The 20,062-nt window shown below is 42.6% G+C and overlaps 1 protein-coding gene across 1 annotated transcript; it reads left to right on the top strand.

Annotated features, from left to right (window-relative positions):
* The first annotated feature begins 1,704 nt into the window (after window positions 1-1,704).
* mynn (myoneurin) lies at window positions 1,705-18,216 on the top strand. Its single transcript, XM_039790947.1, has 10 exons — window positions 1,705-2,104; window positions 2,210-2,232; window positions 4,609-4,879; window positions 7,131-7,579; window positions 7,835-8,113; window positions 13,896-14,055; window positions 15,929-16,107; window positions 16,294-16,386; window positions 16,600-16,725; window positions 17,839-18,216. The coding sequence occupies exons 3-10, from the start codon at window positions 4,614-4,616 to the stop codon at window positions 18,210-18,212; spliced, it is 1,926 nt and encodes a 641-aa protein (XP_039646881.1). The 5' UTR covers window positions 1,705-2,104; window positions 2,210-2,232; window positions 4,609-4,613; the 3' UTR covers window positions 18,213-18,216.
* The last annotated feature ends 1,846 nt before the right edge of the window (window positions 18,217-20,062 follow it).

Genomic DNA, 20,062 nt, shown 5'->3' with positions numbered 1-20,062 from the left:
CTTTCCCCATTTTCTAGTCTAGACATCCAATCTGGCAAACCGATTATAATAAGACATCTTTTCAAACGCCGCCACCCCCTAGCCATCTCACAAGCCCACTCCTGGATTGACGGCAGCCCTTCATTCTTCCATCCTCTTAAAATAATCTGTCTGGCTATCATTAAACTAGTCTGGACCCAGCTTCTTATGTGCTTATCCATCCCGTTTAGGACCGACCCATCTCCCAGAACTAATAATCTTGGGCTGAATGGAACCTGGGTCCTGAGCTCACAGGTTTTTAAAGATTTTTGATTTTAGGGAAAAACATAACCCTGAAAAAACTACCAGTATAATTAAAATGTCATTAAACAGAACGGTTGATTAGAGTAAGGTAATGAGAGCAGGATAATAACAGGAGAAAGCTTTGTGGCAGGGACATTAAAAGAGATAAAGAGACACAGAGAAGATAGATAATGGTGTTGTCATACAATATTCAGCTCACTTATCTTCCTATTAGACTCCACCTGCTGAGATTGAAAGCACTCTGAGCACAAGAGAGGAGGAGTTTACTGTAATATGCAGTGAAGATCATAAATCAGATCAGTCCAGGAGCTAGATATGATAGGCATGATATAGCCAGTGTGGGAAGAAGATCTTTTACTTATAACTTAAAGTAGTAATGCCACAGTGAAGATTGTTTTTAGTAAAAAAGTACAAAAGTAAAGTATCAAAATATACTTAAAGAACCAAAAGTAAAAGTACTCATTATGCAGAATCTCCCATTTACTCATTATTGTTGCAGCTGGAAAATAGATACTGTTTAACTACTTTATATCCTGATGGGTAGTTTGATTTAATAACTATTAATTGATATATTTTTGTATAATCTAACTAATGTTGGGAAATACATGTAGTGGAGTCAAAACTACAATATTGGCTTCAAGAATGTTTGAAATAAATAAAATACATAAAATTCCTTGAATGTTAAAACCTACTATTTTCTGATATATGAGGCAGAATATTATTGATAAATGATAACATCCAAAAGCTAAAACAATTATGGAGTCTTGTTGTAGATTTCTAATACCGCTGCAAAATGCCTCTAAACTGTAAAGTTTTTTTTTTGGAACTTTTAATTAGCCCATGTAGGCTGTTTTTTAATACACTGTAGATCTGTAGCCTAAAATCAAAGATGAAAAGTATCCTTGAAGCCCAAAAATCACAAGTAAAACGCCTTTTCGTAAAATAGATTTAACATAAAGACTAGAGTAATAGAATTTGTGGATTAATTCAAAGGAAATCTCTTCTTTTTGCCAGTATTCCTCATAGGTAATCCTATATGTTTGCGATAGTAATCATACCTGACTCTCGTCCGTCGTCCGGCCGAGGCGGTGTTCATCTTGACCGAACCGAGTATCTTTGCTTGAACGCCGAAGTCTCGCGAGAACCCCCGACGTCACAGGATAATGGCTGAAGATCGCGGATATTAGAAGGTACTTTTCTGCTTTTATTTACTTTGCGCTGGATTAATAATACCACATTTACACCCGCATTGTATAATGACTGGCGACGCGTTTGCACGGCTCGTCGTTGAAATAAGCGTTTCTAAGATTTTGTGCCAACTTACGTCGATACCGCCGGCACCAACCGTCGAACCTTCGAAATAAGAGCACAATGTTTTCCGCGCTTTTTACCACTACAAAAACAGGTAGCTTAGCTTCACGTATTACTTAATCTATCGAAACACTCAACCACTGTAATAGCTTTCGAGGCAGCTTGCACTGCACGCAAGGGATTCCTAAATCTACACGAAACTACAAACTGCCCTCAGAAGTCATTTTAACCTATCTACGACACTGCTGTTAGCATTAGCATGACCGTAAGGCCTGCTCAGGAAGCAGGCGCGAGCTTTTATTTTCCAAAACTGCTTTTTCATCTTACCTGTCAAAGCTGCTGATTCAGAGAGTAATATCTGTTGATAAGTGTTTATATAGATGGTGCTTTTGTTTTTTTAGGCTGTCATTATGCTCCCAATGCTCTCTTTTTCATTCATAACTATCTCCAACAGAGAAAGCTACAATTTAAGAGATAAAGAGGAGCTGGTGAAGCAGACACACTACTGACGGTAAGTTGGTACTTTTAATATCATTGTTTACAATCACAGCAAAATAGTTTTGATGTGCCTTTTTTATTTAAATTTAATTGAACTGTTCTGTTTGTTTTTTTCCAGCTCTGACATTGGATTTCCACCAGGTGAGCAATATAAACACACTATCAAGCCTTATTCAGTTTAATTTGTAGGTCCTTAAACTGACCCATACATGTTAGTTTCATTCATAAAATTCTGTAAGATAAATGAAGATACAACTGTATTGATCCCACGGGAAGAACAAAACAAAGGAGTGTTTAATAAAAATGCAACAAGACAAAAAACAAATAAAATAAAATACCTTGTGAGCATTTAGAAAAAAAATCCAAGGCACTCCTGTTAAGATAAAAGGTTTAAAATGTAATATGCCTTTAGTTCATCTGGCAGGTTGAAGAATCTTATTCAATATAACAAATGTGCCAGAAGAAATAAAGGCATTTTACCTTTTTATTCTAAAGACAATCCCTCAGATTTGTTCTTGAAGCTCACTGGATTGGTTTATGCCTCCCTCCCAAAGAGCACCGTCTTTTTTTTCTCAAAGACTATTTCAAAGTAGCTCTCCAGTTCTCCCGTTTTTCAAAAATAAAATAGCTATTTACACCTTTTTAATGTATGAAGATATGTGCATAATGGATAATCGCACCCATAATTGTAATATACACACATTGTGTATATCATTGTACTAGAACTATGTATAATTGCACGGGGTAATTGTCATGTTGTAGGTGGTGGTGACGGAGACGAAATAAATACTTAAATAATTTACTTTGAGACTAAAAGGAGAAGTCTATTCTATATTTTCCTTTTGTCAAGCCTGAAACATCTTCTTCCTATGTGCCATAAAGCTCTATTGTTGTCCAATAACAACTAAAAACAACAATAAACTTGAGCCACAGTGTTACACCAAATGTTTATTAATCCACCTTCTGTTTGAGGAATGTTTGCTAAATACATCTGCCAGCTGTTTAGGGAATTAAACCAAATCAAAGTGAATTAAACTATTTGCAAGCTGTGTTTTAAATATTTGTCTTCAGCAACAGTAGAAAATATTGAGTATAGTACATCTTTGTAGTTAGAGCTGTAACAATTCCAAATTTTGCTGTGCAATTAATTATCTCAGAAATAATTGCGATTAACAATATAATCGTCTCTTTCAGTCAAATTTTAAAAGGATTAATTAATAGTTTTAAATTAATTCCAGGATGCGTCCTTTGGGTACATTACTGTTATGTGACCCAGTTAATGTAATAACACAGGTACACAGCCTATAAAGTCAGTCTATATCCATGACGTTCCACTTCCGGGATTGCTCCGTTGCCGACAGAAATTCCACCGGATGCCCCTCTTTTCGGCTGGATGTCCGTCCCCTTCCTCTTCCCATGTGTTGGCGTTCTAACCTCCGGTGGATTTGTGAGGACTATGGTTAACTGCTCCTCAGATCTTTGCAGGGTAAATCCAGACAGCTAGCTAGACTATCTGTCCAATCTGAGTTTTCTGTTGCACGACTAAAACTACTTTTGAACGTAGACATGTTCCACCAAAACAAGTTCCTTCCAGAGGCTATTTTGCAGAGGCACCGTGGCTCTGTTGGTGCTAAGCGCCGCCCAAGACGATTGTGTGTGGACCAGCCAGACCCTCCTCCGCAGCGCTGTGGAGGAGGGTCTGGCAATGCGAGACTACTATAAAGTAAACAACGCCTCTTTATTATCAACAAACATATTTTGTATTCCAAAATGTATTACATTTCAGCATATCTAAACAAAGTCAGCAATTACCAGTCACACACCTTAAGACCGTAGCTAATTTTAGCAATTCATTGTGGTTATTTAAAAAATTTAAAATTAGACAATTATGTAATAATTGCTACTGGCCAACTTGTAGTCTTAACAGTTCATTTATTTCCATCTAACTTTTGGGGTGTTAGAAATGTCCCACAAAGTCTCAAATGTTATTAACCAACTACAGCAGACTACCATAACCGGTAAGTAAAGAGTGGTGTAGTTGAGCTACATTCAGTTATTCCTATCCAAACATGTTATTTGGTAGACTTTCAAATACAATTAAATACATTTGCATTTGTCTTTAGCCATGTAAGTGCAGCACGTGTTTAGTATTGGTTATTAAAACAGCCGTAATGTATTAAACCATCACAAAAATACACAAACACACAGTAAAGATCTTGTAGCAGCAATAATTCAAAGATTGTGTTTTCCTTTTGAAACTGTGTGACATGCAAAGCCGCATTAAAGAGCTCACAGCGCGTGCAGTTTGTGGCTAATGGCTCTTCAAATGAAAGTATTCTGTTGATTTTAGCATTTAACAGCACCCCCAACCCCCAAAGGACAACCTCTCATAAAGGGGAAAAAGTAACGCTCAGCCATCACCGGAAAAGTGCTTCTAATTTACTTCACTGGTCTCCGTCGAAGTATGTGGTGTCGTGGTGTCCATGTCTTATACTGTCTATGGTTGTTTACCTGCAGCAGAGATGGCTCATGTCACCAATCATGGGAAGCTGCTCTTGCAGCGCCTACATCAGCAGCGAGAGATGGACTTCTTGTGCGATATAACCATAATGGTGAGAGACGTGGAGTTCAGAGCCCACCGCAACATCCTGGCTGCGTTCAGCAAGTACTTCTCCGCCCAGGCTGAAAAGGGTCAAGATGTCACAACCTTGGACCCCGATAAGGTCAGCCGCTACGCTCTGGAGAAACTCCTGGAGTTCATCTACACCGGACAGATGAACCTCAGCAGGTAAAACTGCATCAAATACAGTTTCCCTAGCTTTGGAAAAGACTAAGGTAGTAGTAATAATAATATAATAACTCTATTTGTATAGCACCCTTTAAAAACAATAGCTTACAAAGGGCTTTGACAGAGGAAAACAAGCGCAAATCAAAACACACATACACATATATGTGTGTGTGTGTGTGTGTGTGTGTGTGTGTGTGTGTGTGTGTGTGTGTGTGTGTGTGTGTGTGTGTGTGTGTGTGTATGTGTACATCATTGTCATTGTGAAAAAGGAAAGATGTGGCAGCTTTAAACAATGAAATGAACAGGTTATAGGGAAAAAAAGACAATGTAAAATCTAGTTAAATGTGTTTTAAAAAAATTATTTAAAAGAAGACTCTGGTTCTGTGGCCGGGTTGGCTCAGTGGGTAGAGCCAGGCGCACATATACATAGAGGTTTATGCCTCGGCGTCCAGGGTTGGAGTCCGACCTCTGATGATTTCCTGCCATGTCTTCCCCCCTCCCCCTCTCTCTCTCTTCCCTTTCTCACCTAGCTGTCCTGTCCATTAAAAGGCGGAAAAGCCCCAAAAAATAATCGTAAAAAAAAAGAAAATGGAAGACTTCGGGTAGGTGCTCGTATTTGGTGGCGGTTAGGGGTCCTCCCTCAAGAGAATGTTGCGTCTTTCAAAAAAAAGATGTATGCAATTTCACATAATTTGACCATTATTATCACCATATCTGTGTCTAAAATGTTGAAAAAGCTACAGCAGATAATAATTAAATAACACTCAAAAAGCTTAAAGACTAAACTTGCTTAAGAAGTCCACTGGGGCAGACTGAGATCATTAAGTGGCGTATGTATGACACGCCAATGCGAATGAAATTTTGCCGTGTTATCAAGACGCATAATCGCTTTTTAGCGTGTTTATCAACGACGTTCGGCCTCCATTGAAGGCAAGGCAAGGCAATTTTATTTATATAGCACATTTCAGCACAAGGCAACTCAAAGTGCTTTACACAAATATAAGGTAAAATAGGGAGTAAAATAAGAATAAAAATAGTAATGAATACAAATTTAAATCCATTTAAGATACATAAATAAAAATATAGTTCAGTATAAAAAAAAAATCCAAAAATAAAATGTACAATTCCGTATTAAAATTGTATACGAAATAAAATACAAGAATAAAATTCACTTTTCAATAAAAGAATTAACGAAAAGCATTATCAAAAAGTAAGGTCTTCAGCCTTGATTTAAAAGAGCTGAGAGTTGGGGCAGACCTGCAGTTTTCTGGTATTTTGTTCCACATAGGCGGAGCATAAAAACTGAACGCTGCTTCCCCCTGTTTAGTTCTGACTCTGGGGACCACGAGCAAACCTGTTCCAGACCACCTGAGAAGTCTGGGTGGTTCATAAAGCACTAACAGATCTGAGACATATTTTGGTCCTAAGCCATTTAGGGATTTATAAACCAGCATAAGCATTTTGAAATCAATTCTTTGAGGCACTGGAAGCCAGTGTAAAGTCTTTAGAACCGGAGTTATATGATCCACTTTTTTTGTCCTAGTGAGAACTCTTGCTGCAGAATTCTGAATCAGCTGCAGCTGTCTAATTAGTTTTTTAGGCAGTCCTGTAAGGACGCCGTTACAGTAGTCAAGTCTACTAAAAATAAAAGCATGGACCAGTTTTGACCTAAATTACGTGTGAATAATCGCCGAAGCGAGTAATATGAAAGGACTGAAGTCTGCGGATGGGTAAAACGCGGGACTTTCACCCAGGAGAGCTCAAAATGCGGACAGATAACACGCCATTTGGCCTCAGGAAAGTGGCGTGTATGTTTACGCAAAGTCATGATGCCATGTTGACTGGGGACAAACTACAATCATTAGATCTGAGGAGAGTCATTCAGTTAGCTCAGGTGCTTACGTTGATTCTACATTGATTCAGCTTAGGTGGTCCCCAAAACGGCTTGCACCTGAGCCCTATAATGGCAGGGAACCCCCTGGAATATAGGATTTGAGGTCAACCCTTGTGTTGGCTTTGGGTCACATTGACCCGTTTTTAAAAATTTTGTTTGATATGAAAAAAAATGTGGGACGTAGAAATAAGCGCTGAAAATGTGTAGAAGAAAAATGTAACAATTTAAAACGTTGGAAAAAGCGACAACAAAACTGGGAAAAAAAGGTGTCAAGGTTGACGAAAGAGAACCCCAGGGTTAAACCAAATAGTTTCTCAACTAACTTAACGACTGAAATGTTTGCTTTCGTGGTTTCAGTACCAGACAAGCGGCGGTGCGTCGAGCGGCGGTGTTCCTTGGGATGTCCGAGGCCACGAAGTTTCTGGAGGAAACGTCCCACTGGTCCGAGCTGAGCGAAACGTCCCAGTCCGAGGCCGATAAAGAAGCCGGTCTCTCTCCTTCCAGCCCGGCCTCTCCTGGCAGCGCCAGCTCTCCCGTCCCCCTGTCTATTGTCTCCGTTACGGGGGAGTACCAAGAGGACGGCCACGCTGGCGACAAGACGGGCGTCGAGCCCGGAGATGGAGACGCGGAAGAGGGAGAGAAAAGCGACGGAGAGTACACCCCCGCTACGCCAAAGGGCATCGGAAGAGGACAGGGAAGGAAGAGAGGCCGACCGCCCAAGAGTTTGAGCGGCGAACAAATGGCGGAGCCGAGCAGCTCGGTTGACGGCACACCCAAAACCCAGGGCTACAGGGGGAGGGGGAGAGGCAGAGGGAGGGGCAGGGGGAGAGGGAGAGGCAGGGGGAGAGGGAGAGGGAGAGGTGGATTCAAAAGTGAAGATCTGTCTTTGGAAGACTCTGACGCAGATGGGAGCGTGAAGGATTTAGGGGACACCTCCGAGGACTGGAGCCCTTCGCTGGAGGACGAGTCTCCGCCCAAGAAGCCTCGGCTGAGCAGCGGGGAGGGACGGAGGGGGAGAGGGAGGGGGAGAGGCAGGGGGAGAGGCAGAGGGAGGGGCCGGAGAATGAAGGAGGAGGAGGAGGACGAGGAGAGCGGCGGCGCGGGGACGGACGACGGCGGCGAGGGCGAGCGAGAGGAGGGGGAGGTCGGGGAACAGGATCCGTCCGAAATGGACGAGATGACGCTGTCGTGCACCGAGTGCAACAAACTGTTCAAAGACGTGAGCAGCCTGCGCCGGCACGAGAAGATCCACAAGGGCCTGAAGCCGTTTGTCTGCATCTTCTGCTCCAAAAACTTCAGACAGGCTACCCAGCTGAAAACACACCTGCGCATCCACACAGGTGAGACGACTCGTGGTTAATGAATCACCTGTCGGAGGAGTCAGTCCTCCGATGGACTCGTGTTTTTGACTCCAGTCAAGTCGCAGTTAGTTTAAAGCAAGGCTACATTTTTGGTTTACATTTTTCAGAAAAGTTTAGTTTTTTATTAGGGGTGGTACGGTTCATGAAAAAACGCCCGAACCGCTCGGTTCGCTAGTCTCGGTTCGGAGCGTGTGTGTACCGCACGGTTCGTCAGTACACTGTTAATGGTCACTAACCTCTTCCTGCCGTAGTGTCCACTTTATACACCTATGTTAAAACACTTACTGGAAATGACGAGCGGGATGGGCGTGACAAACGCAACCCATGGCAGCTGATTGGACGATTGCGTCACATGGGTCTGGCTGGTCCCGAATTTCAAAACAGACTGTCATGGCGGCTCGTTCAGAATACGATCTCATATTCTACTAAAATAGTTCACCGAAACGTGTTTCTGAAAACATTTTAAGCGAGAAATAGGCCATGCAGTTGCTGAATCTGTCTTCATTTCAGATCGACAAAGGTCAGTTTAAAAGATTTTCATCAGATTTTGAGAGACACCGGTTTCCAAGCTCCTCAAGTGTGGGGCGCCGCAGGTCACGTCACCTGCAGAAATGTCCAGTGGGAGAGAGGCTGACCGAGCTGGAGGATGCGGCCCGCGTTTATAGTCTGGTGTGTGGGAACATTTTGGATTTCACGTTACCTATGATGAAATAAAACAATATAGAACTGCCACTGTGTGCACGTTTTGTGCAACATGCATTCAATATGCTAATTTTAGCTATATATCATATGCTGAAGTATATTCTGGAGTGTTAAAGAAAAAATAAGAACCGTACTGAACCGAAAACCGTGACCCTAAAACCGTGATACGAACCGAACCGTGGGTTTTGTGAACCGTACCACCCCTATTTTTTATATATTAAAGGTATAGTGGAGGATTTTCTTTTTCCGGGTGGATCATCAAGACTATTGGTCCTCCTGGTTGTCAATCATTCTGGTGCTATGTTTACGTAAGGCCGTTGTACGTGCACGTCCCTAGCTTCCAGGTGTATATGTGTGGTGAGCTTGAGCTTCGGTTTCAGCCATTCATTGAAGCATTGAAGCTTTTGGGAGAATATTTCACACGCTGGCGTGCGCTAAAAGCACAGGTTGGGCTTCCCACTGATGCCTCAGTCGTGAAGTTTCTACTCCACAGGTAAAGTTTGGCGTGCTATTTGGAGAAATCCATTTAAAATCCCTGCTAGTGAAAGTTGATGTAAGCTATGATTAGCGATGCTAGCCCTGGCACAAGTCGCGCACCGCGCACACACGGTAAACATCTCAATTTGTGAAAAAGTGCAAAATTTTCTTTTGGAAAGTAGGCTTGTATGAGCCATGCCGACAGCAACTTGTAAACAGTGCACTCTCGTGCACACGTTTAATAGGCGAGTGTTGCGCAGGTGCATTTTTTTCAAAAAGTACAGAGGGCGGTTCTTTTCTAAAATTCGGGAAAATCCTCCACAATACCTTTAAGTGTTAGTTAGTTTTTCTTAGGGCCAGGTATAATGTCTCAGAAGTATGCCGCTACATATACTATACATACAAAAAGGAGAGTAGCCATGATGTTTAATGTTTAATCTTTGTGCTGCTTTAGTGTTGTTGATGTGAAGCAGTTACAGCACAGCGCCGTCTCTCACGTCATCATGTCAACATCACAAAAGTTGACGGAAAATTCGTGCTGTCTCCTTTTTCCAGCTAGAGATACTATAGAGATATTATAGATTATATATATTATATAGAAAAAAATTAAAAACTAAAATTGAAATGATCAACGGTCACAAGACCTATAGACTAATACAAGACCTATAGACTGATACAGGACCTATAGACTAATACAGGACCTATAGACTGATACAGGACCTATAGACTAATACAAGACCTATAGACTAATACAAGACCTATAGACTAATACAAGACCTATAGACTAATACAGGACCTATAGACTGATACAGGACCTATAGACTAATACAGGACCTATAGACTAATACAGGACCTATAGACTAATACAGGACCTATAGACTAATACAGGACCTATAGACTAATACAGGACCTATAGACTAATACAGGACCTATAGACTAATACAGGACCTATAGACTGATACAGGACCTATAGACTAATACAGGACCTTTAGACTAATACAGGACCTATAGACTAATACAAGACCTATAGACTAATACAGGACCTTTAGACTAATACAGGACCTATAGACTAATACAAGACCTATAGACTAATACAGGACCTTTAGACTAATACAGGACCTATAGACTAATACAGGACCTATAGACTAATACAGGACCTATAGACTAATACAGGACCTATAGACTGATACAGGACCTATAGACTAATACAGGACCTATAGACTAATACAGGACCTATAGACGGATACAGGACCTATAGACGGATACAGGACCTATAGACTGATACAGGACCTATAGACTGATACAGGACCTTTAGACTAATACAGGACCTTTAGACTAATACAGGACCTATAGACTAATACAAGACCTTTAGACTAATACAGGACCTTTAGACTAATACAGGACCTATAGACTTATACAGGACCTTTAGACTAATACAGGACCTATAGACTAATACAGGACCTATAGACTAATACAGGACCTATAGACTAATACAGGACCTATAGACTAATACAAGACCTATAGACTAATACAAGACCTATAGACTAATACAGGACCTTTAGACTAATACAGGACCTATAGACTAATACAAGACCTATAGACTAATACAGGACCTATAGACTAATACAGGACCTATAGACTAATACAGGACCTATAGACTGATACAGGACCTATAGACTGATACAGGACCTATAGACTGATACAGGACCTATAGACTGATACAGGACCTATAGACTGATACAAGACCTATAGACTAATACAAGACCTATAGACTAATACAGGACCTATAGACTAATACAGGACCTATAGACTAATACAAGACCTATAGACTAATACAAGACCTATAGACTAATACAGGACCTATAGACTAATACAGGACCTATAGACTAATACAGGACCTATAGACTAATACAAGACCTATAGACTAATACAAGACCTATAGACTAATACAGGACCTTTAGACTAATACAGGACCTAGAGACTGATACAAGACCTATAGACTAATACAGGACCTATAGACTAATACAAGACATATAGACTAATACAGGACCTATAGACTAATACAAGACCTATAGACTAATACAGGACCTATAGACTAATACAAGACCTATAGACTAATACAGGACCTATAGACTAATACAAGACCTATAGACTAATACAAGACCTATAGACTAATACAGGACCTATAGACTAATACAAGACCTATAGACTAATACAAGACCTATAGACTAATACAAGACCTATAGACTAATACAGGACCTATAGACTAATACAGGACCTATAGACTAATACAGGACCTATAGACTAATACAAGACCTATAGACTAATACAGGACCTATAGACTGATACAAGACCTATAGACTGATACAGGACCTATAGACTAATACAAGACCTATAGACTGATACAGGACCTATAGACTGATACAAGACCTATAGACTAATACAGGACCTATAGACTAATACAGGACCTATAGACTAATACAAGACCTATAGACTAATACAGGACCTATAGACTAATACAGGACCTATAGACTAATACAGGACCTATAGACTAATACAGGACCTATAGACTAATACAGGACCTATAGACTAATACAGGACCTATAGACTAATACAGGACCATAGAAACAAGACCTATAGACTAATACAGGACCTATAGACTAATACAGGACCTATAGACTGATACAGGACCTATAGACTGATACAGGACCTATAGACTAATACAGGACCTATAGACTAATACAAGACCTATAGACTAATACAGGACCTATAGACTAATACAGGACCTATAGACTGATACAGGACCTATAGACTAATACAAGACCTATAGACTGATACAGGCTTAAATGAACTGAAAACAGAAGTTATACGACTTACAGTTCTCAAGGACGTACACACACACCATCTCAACTGGCTGATCATCTGGACAGCTAGTCTCTTTTTATTTATTTTTTTCTGCCGAGTGACCGCACTATTCTCCGACATGCACTCTAACAATGCAGCCCTGTTTCTAAGAAAGATGTTGCAAATATTGGATGTTAAAAGTAGTGAAACAGTTAAACAAATCAACAGTAAAAACACCTTGAACTCTGAAATTTCCCTTCATACTTTACCCGTTTAAACATTAAAAAAAAAAAAAGAAGAAATTTCAGATCACAAGACAAAATAAGAGTTTACTCGCAAAACGTAATGTGCAAAATAATTGTTTTTCTCCATTACTCTGTCTTTGTGATCATCAGGAGACAAAATCACAATTGAAATTTCGATTCATTGCACGGCCCTACCAGTAACTCACCAGTTTGGCTGAACTAAATCACCTCTCTCTGTGTGTCTCTCTCTGTGTGTCTCTCTGTGTGTGTCTCTCTGTGTGTGTCTCTCTGTGTGTGTGTGTGTCTCTTCTCTGTCTCTCTCTGTGTGTCTCTCTGTGTGTGTGTCTCTGTGTCTCTCTCTGTGTGTCTCTCTGTGTGTGTCTCTCTGTGTGTGTGTGTGTGTGTGTGTGTCTCTCTCTGTCTCTCTCTCTGTGTGTCTCTCTCTGTGTGTCTCTCTGTGTGTGTGTCTCTCTCTGTCTCTCTCTCTGTGTGTCTCTCTGTGTGTGTGTCTCTCTCTGTCTCTCTCTCTGTGTGTCTCTCTCTGTGTGTCTCTCTGTGTGTGTGTCTCTCTCTGTCTCTCTCTCTGTGTGTCTCTCTGTGTGTGTGTCTCTGTGTGTCTCTCTCTGTCTCTCTCTGTGTGTCTCTGTGTGTCTCTCTCTGTGTCTCTCTCTGTGTGTCTCTGTCTCTCTCTGTGTGTCTCTGTGTCTCTCTCTGTCTCTCTCTGTGTGTCTCTGTCTCTCTCTGTGTGTCTCTGTCTCTCTCTGTGTGTCTCTGTGTCTCTCTCCATTGTCTCCTTGCTCTCTCTCATGTGTCTCTGTCCTCTCTGTGCTCTCTGTGTCTTTTGTGTCTCCTCTGGTGTCTCTCTCTGTGTGTCTCCTTGTGTCTCTCTGTGTGTCTCTGTGTCTCTCTCTGTGTCTCTGTGTGTGTCTCTGTGTGTCTCTGTGTCTCTGTGTGTCTCTCTATGTGTCTCTCTGTGTCTCTGTGTGTCTCTGTCTCTCTCTGTGTGTCTCTGTCTCTCTCTGTGTCTCTCTGTGTGTCTCTCTGTGTGTCTCTGTGTCTCTCTCTGTGTCTCTCTGTGTCTCTCTGTGTCTCTGTGTGTCTCTCTGTGTCTCTCTCTGTGTCTGTGTGTGTCTCTCTGTGTCTCTGTGTCTCTGTCTCTGTGTCTCTCTGTGTCTCTGTGTCTCTGTGTGTCTCTGTCTCTCTGTGTGTGTCTCTGTCTCTCTCTGTGTGTCTCTCTGTGTCTCTCTCTGTGTCTCTGTGTGTCTCTCTATGTGTCTCTCTGTGTCTCTGTGTGTCTCTCTCTGTGTCTCTCTGTGTCTCTCTCTGTGTGTCTCTCTCTCTCTCTGTGTGTCTCTGTCTCTCTCTCTGTGTGTCTCTCTGTGTGTCTCTCTGTGTGTCTCTGTCTCTCTCTCTGTGTCTCTCTGTGTGTGTCTCTCTGTGTGTCTCTCTGTGTGTGTCTCTCTGTGTGTCTCTCTCTGTGGTGTCTGTTGCAGGCGAGAAGCCGTTTAACTGCTCCAGCTGCGACAAGTGTTTTGCCCAGAAGTGTCAGCTGGTCGCTCACCGCCGGATGCACCACGGCGAGGAGAAGCCGTACACCTGCGAGCGCTGCGGATTCAAGTTCGCCACCTCGTCCAACTACAAAATACACATCAGGTACACGCACTGCTCTGGGTATTACTAGACAGCGGTGGATGGAAAAGGCCGACTCACCTGTAGCTGTTGCCGTCGAGGAGACGCCACTGGTTGCCTGGGGGGGAATAGGGTTGGGCTATCGTTTGGATTTTTACACTTCCGATGCCGAACCGGTACTTTTAAATGATTCCGATTCCTAAACTGTTCTTGAAAAAGTGTAATATGTTAACTAGCGATCACGTGCAGGGAGTGGTTAATATGCTTTTACGTCCGTTTTGGTGAGCCCAGAGGGAAAATATTAGCCTGACAAGCCAGACCCACATCCAGATGTTGAGGTCTGGGAACTCCCCATTGGCAGGGCTCAATCTGAGGGGCGGGATAAACGGTTGTCTTTCAAATTCTCTCTGCACGCCATAGGATAGCGCTACAACCAATCAGAGCAACAAAGAAGGTAGCGGAGCTAGTTGATAGATATTAAACTTTTGCCGTATCTGGTCGGCAAAACTCCGAACACATCTTCCTTTTTTAAGAATGACTTCAGTGACGTTTTTTTTTCTTTTCTCAAAGAAAAGCTGAACTCCAAGTCTTCCAGAAGACCGCTGTTCCCAGCAGCAGCAGCCATAAGCCCCGCCCACCGACTCTATACACGATGTGATTGGCCTGACCAGAGTTTGGTTTTTCCAGCTTGCAAGTCAACGGAGAGTGCCTAGACCCCTCCTGGCTGCAAATTACATTTGCTGCCGCTAGGGTGCATCTAGATTTCTAGGCTAGGAAAATCTGGCATTTTAAAAGTAGCCTACATTTACGGTAGCTAGCTAACGGTAGACTACAGAGAGAGAGAGAGTGATATTTTTACGTTCACATTTTTCACGTTAAGTGGAACCGAAATTTTGCGTTCCAATCCCGTCCGATTCCTACCGGTTGCGAAGCTACCTTAAATGATTAAATGACAGGGTGACAGTGTGTGTTACTTAGAGCTGGGCTGCCACCTTTCAGTAGCTTAGTCGACTAATCGGTCGTTTTGGTCTTAGTTGACTAAGATTTCTTTAGTCAATTAGTCTTTTTTTTTTTTATGCTTTTTCGTGCTAAATTTCCAAGAAACTTATGAGCACATCTCTGGTAAACACAAGATTTAAAGTGGACTTTTTGCCTGATTCTTTGTGGAGAAACTTGGTTATCAGATGATCAATGGATTTTAATATTTAGCCCACGTAGGCTATTTAATACACTTTTAATTACTAATGTAGTCTAAAATAAATGATACAAAGTTATAGCCAGTTACATTACAGCACAAAAATGTTCTTAAAACTTGAACATTTTAAAACTGTTTTATTGCAATTACTCTGCTCCTTTTTAGTCAGATGTGTGGAGGGGTATGACTGGAGGAGGAATATATGTGAAGTACTGTGCAGTAGTTTCATTTATTTATGACATTAGGCCTTTTAGGGAAGTGCAACATAACAATGTGTGCATGTTATGTGTTAGATAAATAGTGCTGTAGATGTCTGGTTCAGTGTTTGTGTTGTGGACTCTGTGTCAATATGCCTGGACTGTACAACAAATTGCCTCTCGGGGACATCAAAGTCTAAGTAGTCTCAACGACCTCTCCAAGTACACACATCTGCCGATTAAATCAACTAACTGATTAGATTAATGATTAGAAGAATTTCTTTAGTCGAGCACGGCCCTAGTGTTACTATTTGTCTTTGTATGTTATTTATCTCAGGTTTAAGTATGTTGTATCCCATTTTCACTTAAGTGTTCCTTTTATTTTATTTTTTATCTACAGATTGGAACATTGCGTCAGTCAGATTTATTGTATGGACACATTCAATGTCTGGAAAGGGAAGACTTTATTTATTTTGTGTGTGTGTGTGTGTGTTTTTCTCTACAGGCTGCACAGTGGCGAGAAGCCGTACGTCTGTGACATCTGTGGTCAGGCGTTCGCTCAGTCGAGCACGTTGACCTATCACAAGCGACGACACACCGGAGAGAAACCGTACCAGTGTGACCTGTGCGGCATGTCCTTTTCTGTCTCTTCCTCTCTCATCGCTCACGCACGAAAACACACCGGTGAGAGGGTTTCCCCACGTTTATCAACGGGATCGGAACGTCAGCCGGCTAGAATTTCACAGCAGAACTTGCTGGGTCATTTAGCAGCCAAAACCTTGTCGCCTTTTGGCTCCAAATAGCTGTCCTGAATCTAACGTACGCGTGTGTGTGTGTGTGTGTCTGTGTGTGACTGTGTTTGCATTTCAGGAGAGACGCCGTACAAATGTTCCCAGCCGCAATGTGCCGCAAGCTTTGTGACGTCTTCCGAACTGAAGAAACACATGAGGCGCCTTCACCCGGGTGAGTTTTCCTGGATCCCACGTCAGACTTTTCACCTCAACAAAGTTTCTCCTCAGAGAAGAGGAAAGCAGGATCTAAAGTCGCTCACTGTGTGTGTGTGTGTGTGTGTGTGTGTGTGTGTGTGTGTGTGTGTGTGTGTGTGTGTGTGTGTGTGTGTGTGTGTGTGTGTGTGTGTGTGTGTGTGTGTGTGTGTGTGTGTGTGTGTGTGTACAGAGGGGAACAACGGTGTCCAGTGTCTGCTGTGTGGAAACAGGTTCGCCAGCGTGAAGAACATGATCAAACACCAGGAGAAGGCTCACGCTGATGAAGTGCGGCAACACAAGGAGAGAGCCAGAGCAGGTGAGGTGTGTGTGTGTGTGTGTGTGTGTGTGTGTGTACACCTGTTTTACTATATTCGTGGGGTCCAAAAACCGGGGACTACAGTATACTTGTGGGGTCTGCACAGCCTCGTGGGGACCAAAATGCTGGTCCCCACGAGTTTAAAGGGCTGTTTGAGGGTTAAGACTTGGTTTTAGGACTAGGGTTAGAATTAGGTTATGGTTAGGGTGAGGGTAAGGGTTAAGGTTAGGCATTTAGTTGGGATGGTTAAGGTTAGGGTAAGGGTTAAGGTTAGGCATTTAGTTGGGATGGTTAAGGTTAGGGTAAGGGTTAAGGTTAGGCATTTAGTTGGGATGGTTAAGGTTAGGGTAAGGGGCTAGGGAATGCATTATGTCAATGGTATGTCCCCACAAAGATAGTGATACAGGTGTGTGTGTGTGTGTGTGTGTGTGTGTGTGTGTGTGTGTTTGTTTGTTTCTGCAAACGCTTTGGTCATTCTCTGTTCATAATCTGACAGCAGCAGAAACATCAGGGTCATTTTTAAAAGCCCAACACAATGTAAAAATGTAATTTTAAAATGTGATTCAATAATATTCCAGTGATGTTAAAGTTTGACTGGATATTTTGGCAACAGTGAATCTATTGCACGAATGTGTGTCCGTGAAGCCTTGCACGTTGCGTATTTTACACCTGTAAAGACTGTACCTTTGTGTGATGCAACCACTGATTAAGGCCAAATCTACACTACTACTAAATCAATCTCCGTCCACACTAGAGTTTTAGCTCCAGAAGCAGAACTAATCCCCATCCTTATTAAAACGTCTAAAACATATCACAAGACCGTTAGCAATTTTGTTTTTCACTTGTTTCAGTACAAGAACCAGCAGTATTCTAACTTTAGTATTTTAACTTTGTGTGTGTGTGTGTGTGTGTGTGTGCGTGTGTGTTTGTGTGTGCGTGTGTCTGTGTGTGTGTGTGTCTGTGTGTGTGCGCGTCTGTGTGTGTGTTATTGTTATGCGTGTCTGTGTGTGCGCAGTATTGTGCGTGTGTGCGTGTGTGTGCGGTGTGTAAGTGCGTGTGTGTAGGCGTGTAATGTGCGTGTCTGTGCGTGTGTGTGTGTGTGTGTGTGAGCAGTAGTCCTCCTGGCTTCCAGCCACCCTGTGGCCTTCGTCCAGAGCAAACTCTCCCAGGAAAACAAAGGAATGGCTTCCATCCCGGAAGACGAGCCCTCCAACCCCGAGCCGACCACCCCGACCCCGAAAGCCTCGGCTCCATCTGCCGCCACGGCCGCCGCCGCAAACACCGCCGCCGACGACGACGTGCAGGACTTCAAGGCGGAGCCGGCTAACCCCGCCAACGAGCAGGTGACCTACGAGCCGGACCAGGAGCAGACCATCAACTCGGACACGCTCCACGCTCTGGTGGAGCAGCTGAGGCCGCAGCCCTCCCCTGCCCCGAGCCTGGAGCAGATCGTCATCATCAGGACGGTGGACAACCCTCCGCAGTAGTAAACGGCCCCCCCCCCCTTATATTAAAAAAAAAAAAAAAAAAAACCATACTATTATTAAAATAAACGTATATATTTATTATATAAAAAAAACGAACAATTGATAGGTTATCTGCAAGTGAAAGATAATTCTGTTATATTACAATTTGGGTCTTAACGTTGTATTTATCACATTAACAGCTGAGGTCGGGGAATCCAGTCGGACAAGTTGTAAACAAACAAAGTTAGTCCTAGGGCTGTGCTCGATTTGAAGAAATTCTTAGTCGACTAACACTCATTCAATTGTATCGATTAGTTGATTTAATCGACAGATCTGTAAATCTGAGTCATGCAAAAAGCACCACTTTAATTCTTGTGTTTACCAGAGATGTGCTCGTACGTACGTTTCTTGGAAATAAGTCATTCAGCATGAAAAAAAGCATCAAACATGACTAATGGACTAAAGAAATCTAAGCTGACTAAGACCACAACGACCGATTAGTCGACTAATCGACTAAGAGGGAGCAGCCCTAGTTAGTCCAACTTATTTTGGAGGAGAAAACAAAGGTGAAAATGGTCACCCAAATGGTCCGTCATAAACATCCGTCATTGACTACCTGAGTCCACTTCGACCTACCACGCTTACCGTAGTTGTGTGCACACAGTCGTGATTATTCCCGACATTTCAGATGCGTTCACGGTCAGTTTGACCTCCGAATGAAGCGGTTTAGATCCAGCAAAAAGGGGAATCCTTTATTTTCACGTTCCCTTCCATAAGGAACACAATGACAGAATACGTGACTATTTTGATCATGGGTTTCATACACTTTCTGTAATAAAACATCTAAAAGCAAAAAATCGCATCAAATGGGGGTCCGTGGTCTAATTTGTGTCAGTTTTGGGGTCCTTGATGTGAATAAGTTTGGGAACCATAGGTTTAGATCATCTGGATAAATTAACTTAACTTATAAATGTAGTTTACAACCTGTCCGACTGCCGGTGTTTCTTGCCTCGTCAAACTTAAAGGAACACGCAGACTTATCGGGACTTTGTCTTATTCACCGTGTCCCCCAGAGTTAGAGGAGTCCATACGTACCCTTCTCATCTCTGTACGTGCTGTAACTCTGTCTGACGCGCCCACCGCTAGCCTAGCTTAGCACAGATCCTGGAGGTAACTGGCTCCATCTAGCCTAGCTTAGCACAGATCCTGGAGATAACTGGCTCCATCTAGCCTAGCTTAGCACAGATCCTGGAGATAACTGGCTCCATCTAGCCTAGCTTAGCACAGATCCTGGAGGTAACCGGCTCCATCTAGCCTAGCTTAGCACAGATCCTGGAGGTAACTGGCTCCATCTAGCCTAGCTTAGCACAGATCCTGGAGGTAACTGGCTCCATCTAGCCTAGCTTAGCACAGATCCTGGAGGTAACCGGCTCCATCTAGCCTAGCTTAGCACAGATCCTGGAGCTAACCGGCTCCATCTAGCCTAGCTTAGCACAGATCCTGGAGCTAACCGGCTCCATCTAGCCTAGCTTAGCACAGATCCTGGAGGTAACCGGCTCCAACTAGCCTAGCTTAGCACAGATCCTGGAGGTAACCAGCTCCATCTAGCCTACTGCTCCCAATAAGTGACAAAATAACAACATGTTCCTATTTACATGTTGTGATTTGTATAGTCACAGCGTGTACAGATAACAAGGTCACATGACACACAGCCATCTTCTAACTGTATACATACTGGGAACTATATTCTCAGAAAGGCGAAGCACTGCTACTTGGGCGGAGTGATTTCGCAGCACCTGAGAAGCAGAGAGTCCTGGAGCGCTGCGAGTATGGACTTATCTAAATAAGCTGAAGTCCCCATAAGTTCCTTT

Source organism: Perca fluviatilis, chromosome 22 (assembly GCF_010015445.1).
Source record: "Perca fluviatilis chromosome 22, GENO_Pfluv_1.0, whole genome shotgun sequence".
Taxonomy (NCBI): Eukaryota; Metazoa; Chordata; class Actinopteri; order Perciformes; family Percidae; genus Perca; species Perca fluviatilis.
Note: the sequence above shows the minus strand (reverse complement) of the source record. Positions and strands in the feature narration are given on the sequence as shown.

What these genes read in the sequence shown, in the direction of transcription:
- mynn (XM_039790947.1), top strand. Translation starts at nt 4,614, where the DNA reads ATGGCTCATGTCACCAATCATGGGAAGCTGCTCTTGCAGCGCCTACAT. An exon ending in GGACAGATGAACCTCAGCAG is followed by an intron (nt 4,880 to 7,130) that starts GTAAAACTGCAT and finishes TCGTGGTTTCAG; the next exon opens with TACCAGACAAGCGGCGGTGC. An exon ending in TCACGCACGAAAACACACCG is followed by an intron (nt 16,108 to 16,293) that starts GTGAGAGGGTTT and finishes TTTGCATTTCAG; the next exon opens with GAGAGACGCCGTACAAATGT.